The sequence below is a fragment of the Condylura cristata genome, unplaced genomic scaffold (genome assembly GCF_000260355.1).
Source record: "Condylura cristata isolate star-nosed mole 26May11 unplaced genomic scaffold, ConCri1.0 scaffold00003, whole genome shotgun sequence".
Lineage (NCBI taxonomy): Eukaryota > Metazoa > Chordata > Mammalia > Eulipotyphla > Talpidae > Condylura > Condylura cristata.
In genome coordinates this window covers 20,979,550-21,006,293 of record NW_004567104.1, presented here as the reverse complement: position 1 = coordinate 21,006,293, position 26,744 = coordinate 20,979,550, and the positions used below count along the sequence as shown (strand labels likewise).

The 26,744-nt window shown below is 39.3% G+C and overlaps 1 protein-coding gene across 1 annotated transcript in view; it reads left to right on the top strand.

The window, feature by feature from the left end:
* Positions 1 to 26,744, top strand: part of EHHADH (enoyl-CoA, hydratase/3-hydroxyacyl CoA dehydrogenase) — a 47,217-nt gene that overhangs the window by 12,978 nt on the left and 7,495 nt on the right. The window contains exons 4-6 of the mRNA XM_004675056.2: positions 2,936 to 3,047; positions 11,079 to 11,183; positions 23,266 to 23,607. Coding sequence (XP_004675113.1) covers positions 2,936 to 3,047; positions 11,079 to 11,183; positions 23,266 to 23,607 — 559 coding nt within the window. The remainder of the gene's footprint in view (positions 1 to 2,935; positions 3,048 to 11,078; positions 11,184 to 23,265; positions 23,608 to 26,744) is intronic.

Genomic DNA, 26,744 nt, shown 5'->3' with positions numbered 1-26,744 from the left:
CTGGTGTTCGGCTGCTATCAAAGTACAGCCACAGTGGTTGTTATAGTGTTAACTATACCCTGAATTCCCTCACTGTTCCTTTGCTTCCCCTAACCTTAGTCCTTGGACTTCCCCATCGTCCATCAAAGGGGATCCACCCCTTTGATGAACTATGGCCCACTTCAGATTTTACTGAGCCACCCTCATGCAGTATGAGGTGTTAAATATTTTGACTATCATGCCTGAGCATGCATATGTATTTAAATTCTCTTTTCTGATCTAAAAGCTTTCAGTTTTGTGGTCCCTTATAATTATCAGTATGTATCTAAGAAGACAAGTTCCTGATAGAAAATAGCATAAAATGAGTAATAATTAATGCTTTATTGACACTTCAGTTTAGACTGATGCAAATTTAATTACACAATATGCAAACATTTGTTCCCATGCAGTTGTTATCCACCCTCTTTACACTATTAATGTCACAAATTGTCTCATTATAACCTATACAATATAGATTTATAATTATTAATTTATGTAGTGGTCTTTTAAATCAAGTAAGAATAAAGAGGAGTTATAAAGAAAAAAATCATAGCAATACTGTCTTTTATATTTGCCTATATAATTTCCCCTATATCAGTTTGTTCCTTCATGTGGACCTAGTTACAATCTAGTGCCCTTTCATTTCATCCTGGAGGATTTCTTATAGGGCAGACCTGCAGGCAACAATTTTGGTTTTTGTTTATCTAGGAATGCCTTAATTCACTTTCAATTTCAAGGACTAGTTTTGCTGGGTGTCAAATTCTTGGTGGATATTTCTTTCAGTAATCTGAATGTGTCATTCCATGGCCTCTGACCTCCATGATTTCGGATAAACAGTTTGCTATTAATCTTACTGTAATTATATTTTACAGTATCATTTTAAATGACTGAATAATTTCCAATTACATTAGTTACCATATTTCATTTAACTATTGTTCTATGTTTTAATTTTTTTTTTCTGTATCCTCCTTACTCTGACCTTTTTCACATGGAGTACAGATCTTTACAAGCAATGAGGGAATGACCAGTGGTGGGAAAAAAGAGTTGTTTCATTTTAGATTGATTTTTAGAAAAGTCTCATGTGAGAGTGACTCAAGTACTCCAGGTATCTGGAGCTATTGACATCACAATTTGAGTAAATGACAGTCTACATTTAAGTACCCTTTTCTTTTCATCTTGTGCCTGTAAATAGGCACCATAACCTGAATAACAGAGTTCTGGCTACTTTTTTTTTTTCAAGATTTATTTATGCATACAGAACTGGGGTACAGACCAGAGGTGCAGGGGCAGTGAGAGGATTCACCAGAGACAGAGCGGGGAGCAGAACAGGCTGACTGACGAAGTACACTGCTGAGGGGAGCAGTGGGTGGGTGAGGAGAGGTCTGACACACCATGTGGGTCACCTCCAGGGTGGGGATTGAACCCATGATGAAGTGGCTTTAGCTTCTTAGTGCTGTGCTTTAATTCGCTGCGCCACCAGGTTACTTTTAAATGGAAAGAAGGCAGTGTGATAAAGAATTCAAGCTCAGTCTCTTGTCTGCCTGAATTTCTTTCTTTCTTTCTTTCTTTTTTTTTTTTTGTAACTTTATTGAGATATAATTCACACACCATACAATTTATTCACTCAAAGTATACAATTGGGTGGTGTATTCATAGAGTTATGCAACTATGATTTTAGAACATTTCATCACCCCTGAAAAAAACGTAAGACCCTTTGGCAATAATTGTTCAATTCCCTTTCCCCTAGTCCTAGGCAACCACTAATCTACATTCTGTCTCTATAAATTTGCCATTCTAGACATTTAATATAAATGGAATCATCTAATATGTTCTTTTTATGTCTGATTTTTTGCACTTAACATATTTTCAGAGTTCACTCATGTGATAATATGTGTTAGTACTTCATTCTTTCTTATAGCTAAATAATATTCCCTTAAATGATATACTTCCTTATATGGATATGCTCTTTATGTGCAGCCAAATGCTCTGCCACTGAGCTATCCTCCCTTAAAAGCTCTTTGTATGTTCAATTGATGGATATTTGGGTTGTAACTTTTTTGACTTTCATGAATAATAAAGCTATGGACATTTGTGTGTTAGTTTTGGTGGGCATATATCCATTTTTCTTGGCATATTCGTGGATAGAATTCTGGGTTATATGGTAACTGTATATTTCACTTTTGAAGACCTGCCGGATGTTCTCCAAGAGGCTGCACTATTTTATATTCCCACAATGTATTAGGATTTTGTATTCTCCCTGTCCTCCCTAAAACTTGTTATTATCTGTCTTATTTGAGTTTAGCCACTCTGCTGGGTATGAAATGGCATCTTTTTGTGGGCTTGATTTGCATTTTCTTGATGCCTAATGACACTGAGAATCTTTTCCATGTGTCTTTTGACTACGGTATCTCTTCCTTGGAGAAATGTCTATTCAGATCCTTTGCCCATTCTAATTGAATTATTTATCTAATTATTATTGCATTGTAAAAGCTCTTTATGTGCAGCCAAATGCTCTGCCACTGAGCTATCCTCCCTTAAAAGCTCTTTGTATGTTCAAAATAGATGATTAGCAAATACTCTCTGCTCACCTATGGGTTGACTCTTTTGAGCTGCCTAGCTCTCAGAACTCCATCAAGCTGTTCTGGAGAGTGCTATTTTTGTTGTCTCAGACAGGTTATAATGGAGTTAGAGAAACATTGTCTAAGAAGATAGAGATGTGTTTCAATATGAAGGCTTAGGGACAGTTTTCTTTATGCTATTGATTAAAGTAGAGGATATGCACTACTTTGCCCTTAGAACCACTCACTAAATTTTATGAAACAATGTTTTGGAAAATGTGGGAAATAAACAGGAGTCTATTTATTTTCTGATCATATCACCCAATTCTAATGACCTTTATGCCTTCTATACTTGATAGAGTCACATTGGCTTTCCAGAAGTCACTCTAGGAATTCTTCCTGGTGCCAGAGGAACCCAGCTTCTCCCCAGGCTCATTGGAGTTCCCGCTGCTCTTGACTTAATTACCTCAGGTCAGTATCAATTTTGCCAGTAGCTGTCTACATCAATATGAAGAACTAGACTAGGCTTGTAAAAGCTCCTGGGTGACCATTGCCTGCTCATATAACCTGGAGCAGTTACTTTAAATTCTTTGATGTTAATTTTTTTATCCATAAATTGAAAGAACATATCCCCTGTATTCTTCTCAAATGTTACCATGATGATCAAATACGAGGACCTTGTAAACGAAAGTGTTTACACATACTAAATATATTCAGCATTTTAGTATAGCTCAAGTCTCTCTTTACAGACACTGGTGTCATGTAGGTTACATTTTATCAGATGGCTCAATTTAGCAATTGTAATATAAACAAGACCAGAATCCTCAAGGTAAGTTTTCAAGTTTTTGTGTGGAAATGAGTGAATGTTTCCTTTCCAATGACTAAGATATTAGTCACAAATAGAAGTATTGTTCTTTTTTCAATAGGGAATATCAACACTAGAATACATCTAGAAACCCTAGATTTAACAAACACCATAAGGTAATATATAAAGAGATTTCAAGTTAAGGTAAAGTTGGAATGAAGAACATAAACAACTATTTGCTCCAACAGGTTGAACTAATTATCAGTCCTTGGATCATTCACTGTTTTTTACCCCTTAGTTTCCTTATAAATGTGGATAATAATAATATCTTTCACATACTTAATACTTGCAGTAAGTTAATGCAGTGCACTTCCAACAGTCCTAGACAAGGTGCTGTGTTTGCTGTACACTATTATTCCCATATCTGTCTTCCTTGTAGAAGAGGAAATTGATGAGGATCTTGGTATTAGATTATATCCTAAAGAAGGGGCAATAAAAAGAGTATGTGCTTTAGAATTTAAAGATTTGAATTTGAATCAACATTTAAACAACATGCTTTGTGCAAGTTAATATTTATTTACCCAGCATCTATTGTTAGTTTTCTCTCACATGCTGGGCTCTGTTCTAAGCATTGGGCCTAGAATAGTGAACCAAACCAAGAAAAATGCCTGTCCTTAAGGTGATTATATGAAGAAAACTACACCAGTGACACGTTAACCATATTGACATATTTTATCAACTCAAAAATGTACTTTTTCCCAGATATCCCATTTACATTTAACCATGAATTTTGTTTTGATTGACAGTAGTTTTCCCTCCTTTGTGTGGGCTTGACAATTCTTGTAGGAAGAATGCTTGCTTTTCTTTTGAATGAGTTAGGAAGGCATTGGAGTTTTTTTGAGCAGAGATATAACATGTTCTCACATATGTTTCTTTAAGGATCACTTTGGCTATTAAAAATATGTTGAGGCATAAATAGACTGGATAGAGAGCTGCTATAAAAATCCATGGGAGAGATGATGGAAGCATGGGCCTGAGTGGAACAGTGTAAGTGGTGAGACATGGTTAAATTCTGGTGTATTTTTTGAAGGCAGGAATTCACAGGATTGTATGATAGATCACATGTGGCATGTGCAAGAAAGAAGAAAGTGGGGATGATTCTGATAGCAGGAAATCTGGAAGGATAGTAACCAAAATGGGATCTGCTGTCAGAGTAGGTTGTAGGGAGAAATTACAAGAACTTTGTTTTGCACATGTTATGTTTGAGAAGCATATTAAACATCCAAATGGAGATGTCAAGGAGCCAGTTGTATAGATCGACATTGAAGTTTATCAGAGAAGTCTTCTGAACACTTCTTAGCAGTAAAACAACCACCAGTTGGTTTACAGGATAATGAAATTACATGACACGCTTCTGGTATATTACTGTCACATAGAAGACATGTTATAGGTGGTAACTGTGGTAAGCAGAACAATGGGACCCCCAAGATGTTTACATCTTAGTCCCCAGAACCTGAGGATACCTTGTATTCACAAGAGCGGGCAGATAGACTTTTGTATAGAAGGACTTTAAGATTACTTTGGATTTTCCAGGTGTGCCTGACTTATCAGAGGGTCCTTATGTTGGGGCCATGACACCCGGGGTTCTTGGTGTCTCACAAAAGAACTTCGTGAAGCATCAGTATGAAAGCAGCCGCAAAGTTTATTAGGAAGCGACAGGACAGAACTCCGCAGGAGGCAATGAACAGCCTCAGGAACATGGAGAGCTGTCCTGAGCAGTAAAGCAGGTCTTTTAGAGTTTTATTCCCTTTCTGGGTAGGGAGGGGTCCCTGATAACTGTGCATATCTTTCTTCCATCACTCCTTCTGTTTGGGAACTGATTGGAACGACCCTTCCCTCTCCTTCCAGGACTGTGGGGTGGCAGAAACAGCTGTGCTCCTCTGGGGGAGTCTGCAAGGACCCTGTTTTTATCCTTAAAACCTGAAAGAGGCAGGCAGGGGTTCAGAGAGGTGAGACACTATACAGCTTGGCTTTGAAGATAAGAAAAGGCCACAAGCCAAGACAGGTAGGCAACTTGTAGAAGCTGGATGGAAAGAAACAGATTCTGCCTTAGAACCTCCAGAAGACATGGTTTTGGCTGACTTCTGACATCCCAAATTTAGATTATAAATATGCACTATTTTAAGCTACAAGGTGTGTGGTGATTTGTGTAAGAAGTTAAAAACTCTTGCTTTGTGGTTTGGTAAAACATTTTTTCTCAGGAAGGTTATAAAAAGATTCTCTAGTTATGTGAAAGAAGGCAAAACACCAACATTATAGACACTGTCCCCATTGGAAATCAGTAAGTAAATAAGTTTAAATTAAGTTAATACATAACTAGTTCACCTTTCTGATCTGACATCGTGAAGTGGAGTGATTTCAACTCTAACCACCGCTTCCCCTCAATTCCCTTAAATGGAAATGCCACCTGAAAACAACTGGATCTTGAATAGTGATCACAGAAGCTAAGCTTGGTCACATGCAGTTTCCCACCTCATATTCTCTTTTTGCTCAGGTGATGAGAACTACGTTTCTTGCTTTTCCTCTGCTTTTATTTTCTAAGTCCTTTCCCTTGTTGACTGAATACCAGCATTGGGTAAATAGCTCTGTTGCCACAGAACATTGCTCCTTTCCTGGCATGGCTTTAGGATGATCTCAGAGAGGGATGCCCTTGGGCTCTGGACTTGGAAGAGATACCTCTCACTACCCAGACTTCCAGGGAGGGAGTAGAGGGTGGCACTTTTCTCTTGCCTGCCTTCCAGATTTAAGTACAGGTGGATTTTCCCTATATTTGAACAAGATGTTGAGGATGAGTTTTACAACTCAGAGCTCCCAGGCCGCAATAATAAACATCAACAAATATCACAACATGATCAAAACAGACAAACAAAAATGTGAAAGCAAACTCCAAACCTACAACTTCTCAAAATATCCCGTGACATTAGAAAAATGAAACAAATATGAATCTTCTGAAACAGATTAAACACAAACTTTGGAAAATTCACATTATTCTAAATCATGAAAGAAAATATTTTATTTACTGAATAAGAACACCCTGTTTAAAATCAAAGCATTAGCCAAAATAATTTCTTTTTGAAGCCATGAATGAAATCATCATAGATCGGGCATCTGAATCAGCACCATGGAGGATAGAAACCCATTTATGGAATTCAGAAGAATTTAACAAAAAAGATACATAAGGTGTAAATGGGGTAGCAGAAATAGAATGTATGGAATGGAGGTCTGTGCTACAAATAGGAGCCCCCCAAAGCACAAAGCAGAAGATGAGAAGCAGTAACCACAGGGAAAAAATAGGAGAAACTTCAGATTTGAAATCAAATCTAAGGTTGTATTTTAGCAAGCACACCATTTTCCTGGAAAAACTGATGAGACAAGAACAATGCTCTGATGTACTGTGGTAACGATTTTATACACCCAGGAAATAGAATCCTGTAAGCTCCAAAGGATAAAAGCAAACACAGCAAAAGGTTCCTTTCAAAAGAACTAAAATCTCTGCATCCATAAGTGAAGCTACTAATGGGACGTGCACACAACAGGCCCGAGGTGTCTTTAAAGTGATTGTGGAAAGCAGGGGCTGACACCGTGTCTCCAGGAACCACTGAGTGTTCCTCCAACAGCAGGGAGAGTGGAGTCACAACCGTGTCCGTAATAAGTTATTACTTGCCTTTTCCACTCTCATTTTCACAAGAGTGGACAATGGGTTTTCTAGAGGCTATTGTGTGCCATATCTTATCACAATAGATTACATCCAGAAGCAGATTAGAGACTCCAACTGTCTGCTACTATGACATTAAAGAAATCTGAAAACATAAAACAATGACTGTCTTCTCTGTAGTAGTTTCTTTTCTTTCTTTTTACAGCTTTCTTCATTTTGTGCATTTTTTCCATCTCAGTTGTAATCCCCATGGGCTTCCCACCACCAATTCACCCATGTGCCATCACCACAGTCCAGTGCACCCTTCCCACCCCAGTTCTGATCCCATTCTCCCTTCACCCCCATGAAATGTCTCTGGTTTATAGTTGTTCATTGTTTTCATTTTTACCCTATTACATTTATTTGCCTCACTCTTTCCCCCCCCTCATCCCTTATACTCCTGCTATGAGTGAAACCATCTGATTTAGTAGTAAGTAGTTTCAATCTGAAAAATATTATCATTTGCATAAAATTCATTTATGGTAATGTGATAAGTTTATCACGTTATCATTGTTATTTTTAAATGATTTCATAAACACATAAGGTTCTCAGTTCTAATTTTTAGAACAGTAAACACTGATAGAAATTCACATAATTCACATAAATAAAAACTCTTTGGAGTCCTCCATAACTCTTAAAAGTATATAAAGTAAAAAAAGGGCCCTCCCTGGTGGCTCAACATGTTTAAGTGCAGCATTGTGAAGCTGGCCACAGCCACCTCAGGGCAAGCTCAATCCCCGCCCACGGAGGTGACCCACATGGCGTGGCAGACCTCTCATGACCCACCACTGTTTGCCTTAGCAGTGTACCTTGTTGATACACCTGTTCTGCTCCCCACTCTATCTCCGGTGAATCCTCTCTCGCCCCTGCTGCACCTCTGGCCTGTGCCCCAGCTCTGTATGCATAAGTAAATAAATCTTAAAAAAAAAAAAAAAGTAATGGTATGGGCCCTCCCTGGTGGCACAGCGGGTTAAAGCACTGCACTAAGAAGCTTAAGCCACTTCCGCATGAGTTCGACCCCGCCTGCCCTGGAGGAGATCCACATGGCGAGGCAGACCTCTCCTGACCCGCCCGCTGCTCCCCTCAGCAGTGTACTTCATTAATCTGCCTGTTCTGCTCCCCACTCTGTCTCTGGTGAATCCTCTCACCAACCCTTGCACCTCTGGCCTGTACCTCAATTCTTGTATGAATAAATAAATCTTAAAAAAAAAAAAGTAATGGTAGTTGATACACGGGAACTACAAATTGTTTAGCCAATAAGTTTAAAGGGATTTTATTGATCTCATTATAGAAAAGTGACTTTTGTTTATTTACGACATTTCTTCATGAGATAAACTGTGTTTTTGCAGCTTGTTTTTTCTAGACAGATGTTCACAAATCAGAGTATAAAAGGAAAGCATTCATCAAGTTACATTGTCATAACTAATTCCATTCATAATTAAAAGTCTAAGACAAAAATATTTGAGAAATGATAATCAGAATCCATGTTTTGACACAAAAAAACACAATCTAGAACTGTATATACATAAGCCAAGTTAGAAAGTGAGCCTATATATATATATAAATAGCTTCTTTGCTTTAAAAATACAAAAGGAAGGGGTGTCATAAATTCTATTAAGCATGAATGGAGAGGGGAAAACTGTTATATTTCTTCAATAAGCTAATTTTGAAGTTGTTTTAATTTACAGTGATAATAAGTTTACTTTTACAAATGTGACCTATTTTAAGTAATGTAAACTTCATATGCGGATGTCTACACTTCAGCATGCTGCAAGAATTCAAAACACATTCTGCAAGAGAAAAAATAGAAAGAAGCAAAAAGCAGAAATATAGGAAAAAGTGTAATGGTGTGAAATGAATCTGTATATTTTTAAGTTTATAGCAATTAAGGCTTGGAGGTGAACATTGAGGAATTTCTTGACTATTTTTAGTATTAAGTCTCTAAGGCAAGATTATCCCAGACAAATCAGGAGGAAAGTCTGGCTTATTTAATAAAAAATGAAGTAAGGCCCTCCCTAGTGGTGCAGTGGGTTAAAGCACAGCACTGAGAATCTAAAGCCGCTTCCGCATGAGTTCAATTCCCTCCTGTCCCGGAGGTGACCACATGGCGTGGCAGACCTCTCCTGACCCACCCGCTGTTCCCCTCAGCAGTGTACTTCATAGATCTGCCTGTTCTGCTCCCCACTCTGTCTCTGATGAAGACTCTCACAGCCCCTGAGCCTCTGGCCTGTACCCCGGTTCTGTATGCACAAATAAATAAATCTTAAAAAAAAAAAGAAGTAAATTGGATTGGCCTTTCCCAAATGCTGCTGTTTATAGAATTAGCACTATTTTTTAAAAAGATTTATTTATTTATTCATACAGAACTGGGGTACAGGCCAGAGATGCGGAGGGTGAGAGGATTCACCAGAGACAGAGTGGGGAGCAGAACAGGCAGATCAACGAAGTACACTGCTGAGGGGAGCAGCGGGCGGGTCAGGAAAGGTCTGCCACGCCATGTGGTCACCTGCGGGGCAGGCGGGGATCGAACTCATGAGGAAGTGGCTCAAGCTTCTTAGTGCTGTGCTTTAACCCGCTGCGCCACCAGGGAAGGCCAGAATTAGCACTATTTTTTTAAAAAAAGATTTATTTATTTATGCATACAGAACTGGGGTACAAGCCAGAGGTGCAGGGGCAGTGAGAGGATTCACCAGAGACAGAGTAGGGAGCAGAACAGGCAGATTGACCAAGTACACTGCTGAGGGGAGCCATGGGAGAGTCAGGAGTGGTCTGCCTCGCCACGTAGATCACCTCCAGGGCAAGGGGGGAATTGAACTCAGGCTTTAGCTTCTTAGTGCTGGGCTTTAATCTGCTGTACCACCAGGGAGGGCCATAATTATCACTATTTTTAATGTGGTGATGGAGGGAAGAAGTAAAAACAGAATATGACGGATTTTGTTTGAATAGAAAACGTTACTGTGAATTAGAGGAAAGCTAACATTAGAATCATGAATGTAGTTTTTAATTAGTCTGTACAATTTTAGGGAAACTTTAAAACGACCACTGGAAAGGGTTCCATATAGGATTTTTTGCTAAAGTTTGGAAAAGAAGCCACAAAGAAAATGGGGAAAAATTGAGATTTTTTAGTCACAGTTGTCGTCATCTACAACACAAGAAGAAAAAAGTTTACACTTCAGTAAAATAACTCTTCTTTTCATCTCAGTGAAATCCTCACCTGAGGATTTGAGTTGGCTATGTAAACTTATGTCTTTAAGTCTGAAATTATCTGGATCTCACTGACTCTAGAAAACAGTAGTGGGAAGCCTCCTCTTATGAAATGTAGACCAGAAGAAATCATTATAGCTGAAGGCATGTTCCATCCATCCTGTGGGTAGTAATTGTTCCCCTCTTCTTTGTCCCAGGAACAACTGTCCCAGTACCCAGGTTTCCATGTCCCATTTGTGCCTTGTGGTCCCCTTACCCTAGGGAGACTAATTCACCTCTTGCTCAAATGATTTTATACACAGGAGACTTGATTCCTGTAGCTGCTTACTGTCTTCTCATCTTATCTGCTTCCTTTGACCCTTCTGTAGTGGACCCTGCAGCTACTGCAACAGCGATTCTATAAACTAAGGGAGGGGTCAAGATGCTGAGGAGACAGAAGATGCCAGAAGTCCATCCCATTAGTCCTGTGTCTTTTGATTATCATTCATATAATGCTAACTTGATTTTTTTTTCTGTCCATCCAACTAGATTTTCAGGCATCTTCTTTTTTGGAAACCAACAGCTCCTGCTGCTGATACAAGACAGATATGCTCTTTTATTGCAACACTGTGGTGCTTATTAGATTTATTTAATAAAAATGTTTATACCTTAAACAGATTACCTTCCCACTTAGAGAAAGTAATGTTTTAGCCTTCATCTCACATCATTCTTTAGTTTGTCTTATTCTGTTTTGTTTTAGGGAGACATATCTTGGCAGATGAAGCTTTCAAATTAGGTATTCTAGATAAAATTGTGACCTCAGACCCCATTGAAGAAGCTATCAAATGGGCCCAGAGAGTTTCAGGTAAGAAGATAATAATAAAACAGCACAAGACTGGAAGCATGTCCACTTTCATGAGAGAATCAAATATCTTATGGTACATCCACAGGATGGAATATGGCACAGCTTTAAAGGGAAATAGAAACTGTGCATTGATGTGGTCTGAGCATGATGACAAATTGTGTTAAGTGAAAAAAGCATCATGTGGAAAGTGGTTTACCATTTGTCTAATAAGAAAGCTGGGGTGGGGGTGGGGGCCAGGGATGCATGTCTACCTGGGAGAAAGTACATGGGTAACTGTCTATACAGAAAGTGTTTCTGGGAGGATTCCGAAGAAATGGGTAATTGCTGCCTCTGGGAATGGGCTGGTCAGTCAAGGAAGCAGCTGGAAGGGCACTTTCTTCTGTACTTCTTGAGTGGTTAGTCAATGAATGTAATTTTCTATGGAGTAATACAATTAAAATGAAGAGAAACAAGCATACAAACATTTCAGCCAATAAAAGACCATCTACATAATTGACCTGGTAAAACCTGATTCTGTATCTCTGAACTGCTTTCTCTCTCTCACTGGTTTCTCACTCTAAGGATTCATGACATTCCTCCAAGAGTTCTTTTTGCAGCTTCTTTTGAATTTGTGGAGACTGGAGCTGAAGGGAGAGGGCTAACGAGTGCCAGAAAGCATAACTGGGAGGAGCACCAGGCGGAAGCTGTACATTATTCCTCCCTAGGTGGTCGACACTGGTCCTGTGCTATTCAAAGGCTTTCTTTTGAAAAAGTCATTCTTTTGTTGACCCTGGCAGGCACCACTTTCCTAAAAGAATCTTTCTTTTTGTGGCGCTAGCCAGTTGTTGTTTCATTGCAATAGTAAAAGCCAGCACTGAGAGGCCTGGGAACTGGGGAGAAAACCCTGGTGACTCAAAATCAGCACGTCTCTGCTCTAATGGGAATGTGTTTCCTGGTGTCTTTCTCTGCCGTCTAAAGATTTGCAGTGTTTCATCATATGTTTCTTTGTGCATCTGGGGAGGGTCTATTGTTAGAAGCTACTGGGTGAGATGACAGCAAAGGTCATTTGCATTTGGAGGTCCCTACTTTATTTTAGATGCATAAATTAGTTTAATGTTGATCCCTGTCTATCATTCACATCATTGTTTCAGTTTTGTTTTGTTTTCCAATGGTCTCAGTTTTTGAGAAGTTACAACAGAAATTTCTTGTTAACTGATTTCCCTAAATTCAGATTTGATCATGATCTAGCACGTCTATAAAATGTTTTATTTTCATTAAAATTCTTTAATTTTTAAAATTAAATTTTTGAACATGAAGTTATTTTTTTTTCTTTATTAAGTGGTTTTCTCAATTCCAGCACTATTGCACAGTTTGTCCACGAGGTGGCATCCAAATATTGGTAACGAATCGTACTTTAAAACTTACTAATTCACTGTTAACAACAGAGGAATGTGCTGGGCTTTAGAAAAGTATGTATACCTATTTAAAATTATAATCATGAAGACTTCTTGATTTCATAAAGCAATATATAAAGTTGTGCTATAAAAGCTTAAAATATAAATTTACATAGAGTCTATAATTATTGCTATCAGAGAATGTATGCATACAGATTAAAAATTCAAATACACAAAAATGAAGTTAGCTTTTCTCAAATTTTTGTTTAATGACTTTGCTTTTGTTTTGATTGCTGTCCAGCTTGATTGAGTTGTGATTCTAGACTAGAAAATTCATACTTTTTTTAAGCGTAAAGTTTGATGGATTTTTGTAATTGTTATGTAACCACTTCCCCAATCAAGATATAGCTCACAAATGTTTTCATACCTCTTTCTAGTAGATTCCCTTCCCCACCTTTTTGGCCACAAATGCTGACCTACTTTCTGGTACTATTGCTTTATATTTTTTCTAGAATTTCATATAGGTGGAAGTATACATGTCATATGTACATTTGTGTGTCTGGGTCCTTTTACTTAGCATGTTTTTGAGATTCCTCATATTACTTCATGTATTGATTTTTAATTCCTTTTTATTTCTGAGCAGTTATCTGTAGTGTGGGCATACCACAATTTGTTTATTTTTTTACCCACTGGAGAAATTATAGGTGTTAACTACTTTGGGTCTACATGAGTCTTTGTAGATACATGTTTTCTTTTCACTTGTGTAAATATCTAAGCATTGAATGTCTTGGCTGTTTAGTAATGTATGTTTAATTCATAAATGCTTTATAAACCTGATGATTAATAAAACCACTCTTAGTGATGTGAAAGACACTAATTTTTGCCAGGCAAATTTGCAAAGATAGAGAAATAACAGTTAGATTGAGTTTAAATAAAATGTTTACACTCCATAAATGCATTCCATCAAAGGGCAATGGGCCAAATCAGTTTTCAGGTTTATTCCTGTCTTTTGATTTGCCCTTCTACCTGTGCCATAGAATTGTAGAAACACTCACAGAATACGCAAAGACTTGTATACAGCAATACTCGCTGAAGCTTTATCACTGTGAAACACCAGAAATGACTAAGTAACGTTCCGTAAAAGTCAGTACTCTCAATGAAACGATTCCATTCTACATTTAAAATTCCTGTATTTAAAGAAAGTTGAAAATTTGGGGGCAGTGCTCACATGTATCATTAAGTAGAAAATAGCCAGATAGGAAAATACACAAACATGTGGGTAACTATAGTAATTAAATTATTTGTATAAGAAAAATATAACAAACTTTTCATAATGATTGTATTTGGGTGCTAGGTGATGGAAGATTCTTGATTTTTTTAAGTTTATCTTTTCCTAATAAGTGAGTCATTCAATTAGCCAAAGAAAGAAGGGATGTACGGTCAGTGTGGAGGGGTGCTATCTGTTAAAGTATTTCATTAATTCATCTATTCCCACCCTCCCCTTCTCCTGCCTCCACTACTGAAATGTTGATTTAAAAGACTAACAAAGAGAGGGAAAGGGATCAAAATGAAGGCAGGAAGAGCACAAGGGACTATGGGGGTGATACAGGGGGTGAATTGGTAGTGGAAATACTATGGGGACTACACCTGAGAAAAGAAAGCAAACATTGTACAAAAATGAACAGTGATGTTATATATACATATATAAAATATATATCATATATTATAATATGTATGTGTATATGTGTATATATGTGTATATATATGTTATATATTAAAATATAAAAAATAAATTAACAAAAAATAACAATAGGAAAAGGCCAAGAACATTTATTTAGTTTCCATATCCAATGGGAAAGGAGAGAAGAAAGGGAATTTCCAGTAGTCAGTGTTGTAATCAGTGGTTTTGCAATCAGTTGTGGGTGGAAGGGATGGCAGGAGGTTCGCATGTATCTAAAAATGGCATGCAGACCACTCCTGTACCATCCGCTGTGCCCCTCAGCAGTGTATTTCAGTCAATCTGCCTCTTTGCTTCCCATTCTGTCTCTGGTGAATCCTCTCACATCCCACCCCTCTGGCCTATACCCCAGTTCTTGTATGCTTAAAATCTTTTTAAAAAAAAAAAGTGGTTTGGGAAGTAACTGTGCATTTCTCCACATATTTAACGTACATCCTACAGTGCTGACTGTGGAACTTAATTAGCTTCATGCATCTTAAAGCTCTTGTTCCAGGAAGCCTCTCAGACTACCACAGTGTATGTTTAGCAGACCAATTCGGAAACACTTGGCCAAACCAGATTGCTTTGGCTAAACTGGGGAGGGGAGGGCCCTGAAAATGCTATTTATTTGTACTTGCATTTGACCAGTGGCCTTCTTGTCCTAATCTGGGTAAGAACTCCTTCTTCCCCATGTGATGAAAAGGGTATACTGTTATTTCAAGATGGGCACGGGAGGCATCCACGTGGAGCCTCCCCTCAGGAACCTGGTGCTCTGGTTTTGTCCCTCAAATGAGCCCTGGTGCTCTTCTGTGACTGCACCGGGCTCTAGCTATTTTTAGTGATTCTAATTTTTCTTTTTATAGACCTCGGTCTATTTGTCTGCTTGGATTTTGTGGTTTTGAAAAAACCTCAGTGCTTTTATCTGTCTTTCTGTCCCTTTTCTCTGTACCCTTAATTCATTTTTACTCTCTGTGATACAAGCATGCTTCAGAAGAGCAGAGTGACCTTGCCTCACATCAGAGGCCTAAACACATGTCTACAGTGAGCTTCCTTTTCATGTGTTATCCGAGGTCTGTGAGTGTACCCTGTAAGCCTGGAAATGGGCAGTTGTTCTGTCTGTCCTAGATGGAGGACATAGCTTACAGTTTATCAGAATTAGAGAAAAGAGGGTCTTTGTGTCTCAGGAAACCATTTTGGACAACTGCATGTTGTCTCTCTCTTTATACCAGGCAGAGAAAAAAGCTCTTGCTATTTTACCAGAAAGGAAAGAGGAAAAAATAATTGTCTCGTTTTCTTTCTTCAGGACATGACACATTTAATTTTAATAAAAACTTAAATTTTCTTCTGTTTTAGAAAACTGAAGAATTATGAAAAAAAAATGTGATTGGGAAGGAAAGTTTAAATTGTAAGCATATTTGAATCAGCAAATACTTCCTCTCCGCTGTATGCTGGGCAGCTAGACCCGAAAGGAAATTTCTGAATATATTTTGTTGTAATAAGCCAAAGTTATAGGATAAGAGCATCTTTCAGCTACAGCAAGAAAGGGATAGGAAACTGAGCAGGGAAAACTCATCTCCTGTTGTACCCTGATCCAGAACTCTCTAGTGGATGTGCTGACTTGACCCTGGCTGGTCTGGACAAGTGCTTGGGTGCTCCCACAATGCCCAACTGCAGCCCTTGAAGCTGAGTAGCCCCGTGATTGACCAGCAATAACTACTGCATATTAGTTAAGCAAGCATTGCTTTTCTTCCCTATTTTTAAAATTTTAAAATTTTTTTAGTTTTTTCTTTTCAATGTCTGGCCCAGGGCAAAGTTGCCAAGAGCTATAGCAGACCTTGATACATGTGCTCTTAGGTTTCACAGAAGCTATACTTCAAAACCTTCTGTTCATTTATTAAAAATACTGACATCTGGGCCCTCCCTGGTGGTGCAACAAGTTAAGCACAGCACTGTGAAGCTGTCCGAAGACACTGCAGCACGAGTTCGATTCCTAGCCAGGGAGGTGGCCCACATGTTGAGGCAGAGCTCTTCTGACCTGTCCACTGCTCCCCTCAGCAGTGTATTTTATTTAATCTGCCTGTTCTGCATCCCACTGTCTCTGTGAATCCTCTCAGCCCCGCACCTCTGGCCTGTACCCCTGCACCTATGGCCTGTACCTCTGCACCTCTGGCCTGTACCCTAGTTCTGTATGCTTAAATAAATAAAATATTTTTTTTTTAAATACTGACATTTGGCCCTCCCTGGTGGCGCAGCGGGTTAAAGCACAGCACTGAGAAGCTAAAGCCACTTCCTCATGAGTTCGATTCCCGCCTGCCCCGGAGGTGACCACATGGCGCAGCAGACCTCTCCTGACCCGCCCGCTGCTCCCCTCAGCAGTGTACTTCGTCGATCTGCCTGTTCTGCTCCCCACTCTGTCTCTAGTGAAGCCTCTCGCCGCCCCTGCACCTCTGGCCTGTACCCTAGTTCTGTATGCATAAATAAATAATTCTTTAAAAAAAAAAATAAATAAAATAAAATACTGACATTTATGCCCCACCCTTAAAGATTCTCAACTGAGTCTATAGTGGTGCATGGACAACCGGACTTTTTCAGATCTTCCTATAGTTCTGATGTGTGCTCTGAGGATTCAGCAGCTGTTGTTGATGCTGTAACCCCAAAACCTTGGCCTCCTTCCTTCATCTGCTTAGATCTTTATCCACTTATCCCCCACCACTGTCCACTCCTACTCTCCTTTTGGACCACTAGGGAATTAAATCAGTTGTTAACCTGGAAAGAGCTCCATCCTTTTCTAATGTGCTTGCTGTTCTATAAATTGAGGTGTGGGCTAACTCATTGGATAAATGAGCACGTAACACTACAACAAGCCAGTGGGGTAGAGTTCCCGTTTTTCCAACAATAGAGGTGGAGAGAGGGAGCACATGCTGTTAACTGTCCTCTGCCCTCTCCTTGTGTCATCTGGGAACAAATCAACTCAACCCATTCTCTTCAGCTCTACTTAGTAATCAGCCATTAAGGAAACATTCTTGCCTCCCGGACTGATACCAGATGGGGTCGCTTATATGTGAGATAGAGAAAAACCGAAGTAAGGGTCAGATAAAGACAGTCTTAAAATCAGATCCTTGAAAGCTGGCCCTCCGAAGCATCCAGGTGTGTGGGGACAGGTGACAGCAAAGCAGGAAGGGAGCACAGGGGCTGTGGTGCTGGAATGTGGGTGAACTGGTGGCAGGGGCACTAGAGGGCAGCCTCTGAGGGGCGACAGCTTAGACTTCTAAAATCCCAAAAATACTGTGAGCCTATTTTCCCTCAATTAAAAAGTTAATACCAAAAAAGTCAAGAGATGTTCCGGTGCCTCACAGATATACTTCCATGTGCACTTGTTTATACCCAGACCTTGCTCATTCATCCTTGGACACACAGTAACACACCAGTGTCAAATTCACAGTCTTTTATAAAGATACTGCTTGATAAGCTTTGGTAGGTTTTCTGTCTTCTTACCTAAGGGGTATGTTTTTTGATATAATTTTTTTTTTATTTTAAAGATTTATTTAGTTATGCATACAGAACTGGGGTACAGGCCAGAGGTGCAGGGGCAGTGAGAGGATTCACCAGAGGCAGGCCGGGGAGCAGAAGAGGCAGATCGACGAAGTGTACTGCTGAGGAGAGCAGGGGGCAGGTCAGGAAAAGTCGGCTAGCCACGTGGATCACCTCCTGGGTGGGGGATCGAACTCCCACTGATGCAGCTGCAGCTAACTTGCGGTGCTGCGCTCTAACCCGTTGCGCCACCAGGGGGCCCAGTGTTTTATTTTTGAAGCAGTGGCTGGTAGTACTTTTTTGAAAGCAGTTTCCAGTAAACAGTTTTAGAGAACAACTTGGTAATATAATTTGTTACACATTCATTCTTTTATGCAAACATTAGAATCATTCTGTTGAGTTATTTTTAAGAAAATAATAGGAACCATAAGGACTCTGATTAGAAATTCATTTATAATATATGTGGACAATATTTATGTTTTTAGGTTATTAAATATTTATATCTAGGAACATGGGGTCTGGTTCTCTTCATTTTGTGTTTTTCAATAAAAATGTTTTAGTTGTCTTCCTAAAGCTCTTGTAGTTTCTTGGTAAATTAGTTTGTGAGCTTTATTTGTATTTTAGGAAGATCATATTTTATTTATTTATTTTCATTGATGTAACATTGGTTTATAACACTGCATATGATTGAGAGGTATGGTTCATGCACAGAAAGATAAAATATATCTACAACAGTAGATAAAACTTGGGCACAGGGCCGTCCCTGGTGGCACAATGAGTTAAAACACAGCACAACTATTGATAAAGAATTATATCTGACTTTTCAGATTTGCCTTAACCATGTTATTATTTACAATTTTATCATATATAAAACAGTGTTGATATTTACCATCAATTAAGATTATAACAGATGCTACAACAATTTTTATATCATAATACATGGTGTTAAAAAACTACCATAAAAAGTTTTCTTATAATTTACATATCAAAATAATTTGGAATCAACTAGCAATAAAAAGGTGATGATTGTGTGAATAACAGTAAACTCTCAGTGCACAAATGAATATATATTTGCAAGGATCTACTTTTCCCCCCTATATTTTATTACCTTTTTAATGGCTCAGATAAGAAATTTTACATATCTAGCAAAACTAGTTTGAGGATTCATTTTGTGAGATGTGGGGGGAAAAATGGGCAAATGGTATAATTTTTAAATATTTATTTATTCTATCAAAAGGTGTTTTCAAAGACTAATACTCCTTTTAACTCCTCGTGCTAGGCCTTTTTCTTCCCACCCAAAGCAATGATGTAATGTATATTTTCATAAGTAAGTACTCAGTTTGTGACAACTGTGATTCTCAACATCTTTTTAAAAATACAAGCTCCAAGCTGCAAACAGACCATACATAGCAATTTTAAAGACTGAAGAGGCAGGGCTTTACTCTTAACTCACCAAATGACTGATCAGCTGGATCTGGCCTGTTCAGGCTTCCGATGACTTTGTCTCAGAGTCCCGCACATACCAGAGAGGTGCCAGTCCAAATACCAGGCTGGCACAGAGGGGACACCCTGCTGATTCCATTTTATTCAACAGATTTCTCTTTTTTCTTCATTGGCTTCATCCTTTTTCTTGCAAGAATCCTAGCTGTTGGCATCAGTAAAATAATTTTCTTCCTGGCCCTCCCTGATGGCACAAGGGGTTAAAAGCGCAGCACAATAAAGCTATCGGCAGCCACTGCAGTATGAGTTCGATCCCCAGCCAGGGAGCTGACCCACATGGCACAGCAGACCTCTCCTGTCTGGCCCGCTGCTCCCCTCAGCAGTATATTTCAGTACATCTGCTGTTTTGCTCCCCACTCTTTCTGGTGAATCCTCTCCCCCACTACCTCTGGCCTGTTCCCCATTTCTTGTATGGATAAATAAATAAATCTTAAAAAAAACTTTCTTCCTCATTCTGCTTCTTCTATTTTTTTCTTCATCATTAAAGTTTATCTTCAGTGAAACTTTTCATCTCTATATTGCTGAAATAATAAAATATTTTCCACCTTGACCTTTCTCTGACACAGACTCATTATAGATTTCTTGTGTTTTGAAGGTGTTTTAACATGGCTTTCCTGTTGCCATTCTTACAAGGTTTTCCCCTTTCAAGTTCCCAGGTGATTAGATTGGGCTGACCCATACAATTAAGAAATCTCCGTAGTTAAAAATCTTCAGCCTTAATCACTTCTGAAGAATCCTGTTGCCACAAGCAAATATTGTGGAGGTAGTATTCTGCTTACAATGTTTTTCCCCCAGTATGCCTTACATTTCCTTTTTTAAATGGTGCTCTTTAAAGTACAAAAGTCTTTAATTTTGATGAAATTTAACTGATTTTTTTTTTTTTATGGATTGTGTTAGGGAAATTTTTCCCAGTGCAAGGTTTCATAGATTTTTGTCAGTGCTGTCTTCTGGAAATTTTTATAGCTTTTAGCTCTTTGATTTAGATTTATGGTCCATCTTGATTTAATTTTTTTAAAGACTTATTTATTTATGCATACAGAATTGGGGTACAAGCCAGAGATGCAGGGGTGGCGAGAGGATTCAGCAGAGACAGACAGGAGCAGTACAGGCAGATTGCTGAAGTACACTGCTGAGGGGAGCAGAGGGCGGGTCAGGAGAGGTCGGCCACACCATTAGAATCAGCTCCGGGGCCGGGATAGAACTTGCACTGAGGCGGCAGCGGCTAGCTTGCAGTGCTGCATCCTAACCCATTGTGCCAGCAGGGAGGGTATTTAATTTTTATATATAGTGTTAGGTAAAGATCTAAGTTTATTTATTTATTTTGCACGTGGATGTCCCAGTTATTCAGCATCATTTGCTGAAAAAACTCTTTTTTAAAGAAATTTAGTTACTTAGTTCTGTTTTACATTGTTATTTTTGTACAATGTATGCTTTCTCCTCTCTGATATAATCCCCATATATTTTCCAATTCATCTGCATCACCACCGCAGTCCCTTGTGCGGGCCCCCTTCTGAAAAGCTCTCCTTTCTCTTGTTGAATTGTTTTGGCAGCTGTATTGCAAGTTGCCATTTATGCACAGTGAAGTCAGTCAGACAAAGAATGACAAACATTGTATGAACACACACATATATGGTATATAGAGAAAACAAACAGATGAACTAACTAAAACAAAAATAAGCTTTCATTTATAAGACCCATTAGTCAACTGAAGCAGAGAGGTAAAAGGTGGGAAATGAGGTAAAAAAGGCCTCAATTATACAGTGAAAGATAAAACTGGCTTTTTTTTTATTGAGGTAATCTTTGTTTAAAATACTGTAAACCACTGATTTAGGGCATGATTTCACATCTCTTCAGGTGGACATGACGATTCCACACCAACCACCAACACATTTGTAATCCACCACTATAATCTACTGGGCCCCTTCCCCACATTGCTTTCCTTCCCCCCCCACCCTCTCTTTATGGTAGTCTCAGTACTGCAGTCAGATTACTAAGGTTTTTTTGGGTTTAGTTTTGTCTGTTCATTTACTCTGTTTCTTTATATGCCACATATGAGTGAAATCATTTGGTGTTTGTCTTTCTTCTTCTGACTTACCTTGCTTAGCTTAATCCCCTCCAGTTCCATTCATGTTGTCAAACATAGTAAAATTTTCTTTTTGTCTTTGTAGCAGAGTCTATTGTGTATATATATATCACATCTTTTTAAGCCAAACATCTGCCGCTGGTTTGTATTTTTATTCCAAACCATGCTGTTTTAATCCCTACAGTTTTGTATTATAGTTTGAAATCTGAGCACATGATACCTCCATTCATTCTTCTTCTGTTCTTTAATGTTATTTCTTAGCACACTAATTTACTTTATTGGATTTGCTTTTATCTCTCTGATTAGCTTTCCGAGTTTTCTTGTATCATTTTGACTTGCCCTTGTAAGTTTTCTTCTGACTCTCTGAGTTCCTTTATTATAGCAATTTTGAACTCTCTATCTGATAGGCTGATTTAATATCCTATGTCTTCGTGTTTGGAGTCTGGAAAGTTGTTCTCTTATTGTGCTATCATAATCCCTTTAGCCCTTTAATGTGTTATATTTTTTCATTTCACCATTTTCTCCTTTGCCTATTTAAAAATGTGTACCTATAGCAGTAAACTTCGAGTTGAAATTCCTTTCTTTTCCTGCAGGTAGTGCTGTGGCTTGTTTTGTTTTGATTTTTTTAGCCTTTGTTGACTTACATAGGCACTGGGGGCGGGGGGGGGGGGGTCTTGCTTTTGCTGAGTCAGCAGTTTGGGGGAATAATCTGGAGTGGCCCTGCTTCTCTTAGAATGTGCACAGGGAGGGGCTGTGTCTGGTTGTATTTATGCCACTGCCAATATTCCTCTTTTGGAAGATTACATCTGAGACTTGACAGTCTATATAGTGTCAGTACCAAACCCAAGGAGCATGGTCTTTTTCCATGCCAATGCCATGGCCTATGCAGAGTACCGCACTCCCCTGTATGAGAGTTTCCTCTTTCAAGGGTGCATGCCTGCATGCATTTCTACTCTCCCCTCCTCAGGGTCCCTGTTGAGTCAGCAGTCTTGCAGTCTGTGTCTCCTTCCCCAGCCCACAGGCTCCAAGTGTTTCTCTCCACCTACCCACTGTTCAGTGAATTCTCTCCACCGATCCACTGTTCAGTGAAGCGTGGATCTATCTCTTTTGTATCCTCTGGTGCAATCTGCGTGATCTCTGATGTCCACAGGTGCTTCAGTTTCATCGTGAGCTGTGGAACTCTCTTGTTGTAATGTCCCTCTGGATGACTTAGTTGTTCCTCTCGGAAGTGAAGCAAGGAAACTCCTCTGTCGTTATCTTCCAGGGACATATTCTGATCAATTAGATTTTTAGTAGTGAACTTAATGTTGTTTATGCTCATGTTTATCTTCAGTGAAGAGCACCTGAAATATACAAGTTATAATACAATGCTACTTTAAAAAAAATAGAAAATTAGTTGCCATAATTGTAAGGATTTATTTCTGAACTCTTACCTTTCTGCCATTGATTTGTATGTCATGTCTATCCCTATACCAATATCTTGGTATAGTGTCTTCTGATATTTAAAATTTGTGTTACTGTTAGGAATGGAGTTAAGATTGTTTTGAATCTAAAATATTAACTCAATCTATTTCTTTAAATTCGCTGACATTAATATTTAATCTATCATATAAAATTGTTCTGGCCTTTGAATGAAAGAAACATGACTTTAAGTGGTAAGTAATTTCAAAGTGCTTTGAATTTATTAAATTCTGTCTTATGGGTATTAGTGATTTTGGTATTAGTGTTTCATTAAATACCTTGATGGAAAGTATTTAATTTTTATACTTTGGATTTGAACATGTTATGACTGTAGATAGTATTATTACTGTTGTTACATACTTATATATTTGTTGAGTAACATTTACAAAAAATCTAATCATCTCTTCTTTCTTTTAGACCAGCCCTTTGAATCCCGTAGAACCTACAATAAACAGATTCAGAACTTGCCCAATATGAATTCTATTTTCAGTGAGGCCCTTTCAAAGATGAGGAAGCAGCACCGTGGGTGCCTTTCTCAGGTGACTTGTGTCCAGTCAGTCCAGGCTGCAGTGCAGTATCCCTATGAGGAGGGCGTCAAGAAGGAGATGGAGCTGTTTATGTACCTTCAGCAGTCTGGACAGGCCAGAGCCCTGCAATACGCCTTCCTGGCTGAGCGGCTTGCAAATAAATGGTCAACTCCCTCTGGAGAGTCCTGGAAAACAGCGTCAGCACGACCCATCTCCTCAGTTGGAGTTCTCGGTAAGAATAGGGGGTGGTTCTCCAAATCTGCTACCATTTTCTTAAGTATACCAGGTGCCAGACTTACTGCCAAACATATTATATGTTTTAACGAACTTAATTTTCCCCTGCTCAGAAACTATCTTTTGTTTCTATGAGAGGCCTAGAGAAAGTTGTAGACACCAGCCTTCTTCACACTGAGCTAAACATAAGTGCTGTAAACATTTGTTCTGTCTGACTCCAGACTCTGGGCTTTTTCCACTCATTCCTATCTCTTCCTGTGTGAATCTCCAATTTCTGGATTTTTCCAACAATAATTATTATCTGCACCACATTTCAGGATGTGACATGGTCTGTAACCACTTATCTGAAACGAAGGGTCTGTCTTGCTGGTCCTTGGGGGCATTCCCTTAAAACTGCTATCTTCAAATCCATGTGAAGCTAAAACAGAAAGTGTCCTACTTGTCCCCCTCTGGAATTTTCCCAAACAAAATGACTTTCTTTAGAAGTTAGCTCTCCGGCTGGCTTCTTTGGACTGCTTTTCGATGCTTCACTCGCTCTTAGTCTGGACCCAAGATTTATTTCTGGTATATTTTAAATCTCCTGAAAGCGAAGTGTTATTTGTATTATCTCATGTACAACCTTAAGGGAGGGCAACTCTAGAGTTGACAAAAGCATCGACTTCTTAACCCTCACTCAGCTCTATAGGACCAACTAGCAGATTCTAACAGGTTCCAAGGGGAAAGAGCCTGCCCTGAACCTTGTTTGTTATCTCAATCAAGATTGGATATAATACAAGCACATTGTGCTTTTCTCAGCATTGACTGTTCACTTGTGTTTTTTTATTTTTTTCAAATTGACAATTTTTTAAAATAATATAATAGTTTATTTTTACATCATTGTGCCTTTTCCCACCTCAGTTGTAATTCCCGTGGGCTTCTCATCACCAAATCACCCATGTGCCATCACCATAGTCCTGTGCACTTCCCTCCCCCCCATTTTTGATCCCATTCCCCACTCTACCGCATAAAATGTCTCTGGTTTATAGTAGTTCATTATTATTATTATTTTCTCCCCTGGTCCTTTATACTAGTGCTATGAGTGAAACCACATGGTATTTTTCCTTTCCTTTATGGCTTATTTCACTAAGCATAATCTCTTCCAGCTTCATCCATGTTGCTGCAAAAGGCACGTGTTTATCTTTTTGATTGCTGCGTAACATTCCACGGTGTATATGTACCCACTTGTGTTTTTTTTTTTTTAAGATTTATTTATTTATTCATGTGGAACTGGGGTATAGGCCAGAGACAGAGAGGGGAGCATAACAGGCAGATCGCCAAAGTACACTGCTGAGAGGAGCAGCGTGTGGGTCAGGAGAGGTCTGCCTCGCCTTGTGGATCTCCTCCAGGGGTAGGCGGGGATTGAACTCATGTGGAAGTGGCTTTAGCTTCTTAGTGCTGTGCTATAACCCGCTGCACCACCAGGGAGGGCCCGTGTTTTGTTTTGTTTTTTAAAGAAGTGAATAAATTGTGTGACAAAGGTTTCCTTTGTACTCTGTCAGCAACACCAATACTTATTTTTAATTGTGGTTGTGCACTTAATCTCTATTTTCTTTTCTCCATTCATTCAAGCCAAGAATAATTATGCAAAAAAATAGCAAATGTTTATCAGTATTGTGATTCTCAACTATTATTTGAGAATTTCCCTCTTGTGAGCTTCTTATTTTTTTTAAATTTATTTATTTATGAATACAGAATTGGGGTACAGGCCAGATGTGCAAGGGGTGAGAGGATTCACCAGAGACAGAATGGGGAGTAGAACAGGCAGATGGACTAAAATATACTGCTGAGGGGAACAGCAGGAGGGTGGAGAGGTCTGCCATGCCACGTGGGCCAGCTCCCTGGCTGGGGATCGAACTCATGCTGCAGTGGCTGTGGTAGCTTCATAGTGCTGTGCTTTAATCTGTTGTGCCACCAAGGAGGGCCCTTGTGAGCTTTTTAAAATGGTTTCAGGCTTCTGTCTGGCATCAGATGTTTAAAACTGAAGCTTTTTAAGTATACCTCGGTTTGTTTTGGAAAATATTAGGGAGAAAAACATTTAAAACACATAGAAGACCATGTGGATACAAATCAAGTGAGAAAGGCTGAGCACTTCGCCTTTCTTCATGTTTGTCCTCTCACTGCTGTGTATTTTGTCCTTCTGATAGAGCCTCCTGTGGCTCCTGCAGTCCCCTCTGCTTCCCAAGTGACTTCCTGCTCTATCTTTGGTCTGAAACTTGGCTTACCCTGGGCACTTGCTTTTTTGCAGCTTCCTCAAGAGAATATTACTGCTTTTCTCATGCTCCATGGACCTCAGTATCGATTCCCAGTCCCTCTCTCAGGACATGATTCCTTTCAAGCCACTCTCCTCTGTGTTCCCTCTTATCAGCCTATCCCTCCTTATGACTGTCATAGCACTCCTGACTTACTGAAAAGTTTGGTACCTGACCCTGCTCCAATCCTGATTATCTTCACTGTCTGAATGGCCCATTCAATCACTTCAGTACCCCCGGGATTCTTTTACCTCCATTAATGCAGTGATGGTCACCTCACTTCAGTTCCCCACAACTCACACTTATAGCTTCACCATAGGCCTCGTCTACCCCCTTGACATCTTCCACCTCTGAAATTTGAAATTTTACCACAACCTCACATCTTTCCATGTCCTTTAGTTAGTCCAGCTGTGTCCAGCTGTTCCCTTTGTTTTTACTTTCAATTTAATTTTCCATTGTCATCACTTTGGCCGTTTCCTGCTGCTTTCCTCAAACTTCATGATTCATCGCCCTTCTCTGGACCCCCTGGTCAAACCCCAACCCTCGTGATTCAGCGGTGCACTTCCCTGGCCTATCACCAGACTTCTCAGGGCAAATCAAAGCCCCTACAAGTTCATGATCACACCTCACCTGGCTTTCAGGGCCATGAGGGGAGCCAAGCAGCAGGTAAAGCATCGCTTTTTCTTTGCTTTCTCAGTAAAAGAGGCCTTGACCAAACTTAATCCTGTAGCTGATAAAGGCAGTACTTTTGTTAGGGGGCAGCACTCCTTGCCCCACCTAAATTCAACAAAAATGTTACCTGTAAATATATAGTAACCAGGGCCCTCCCTGGTGGCACAACAGGTTA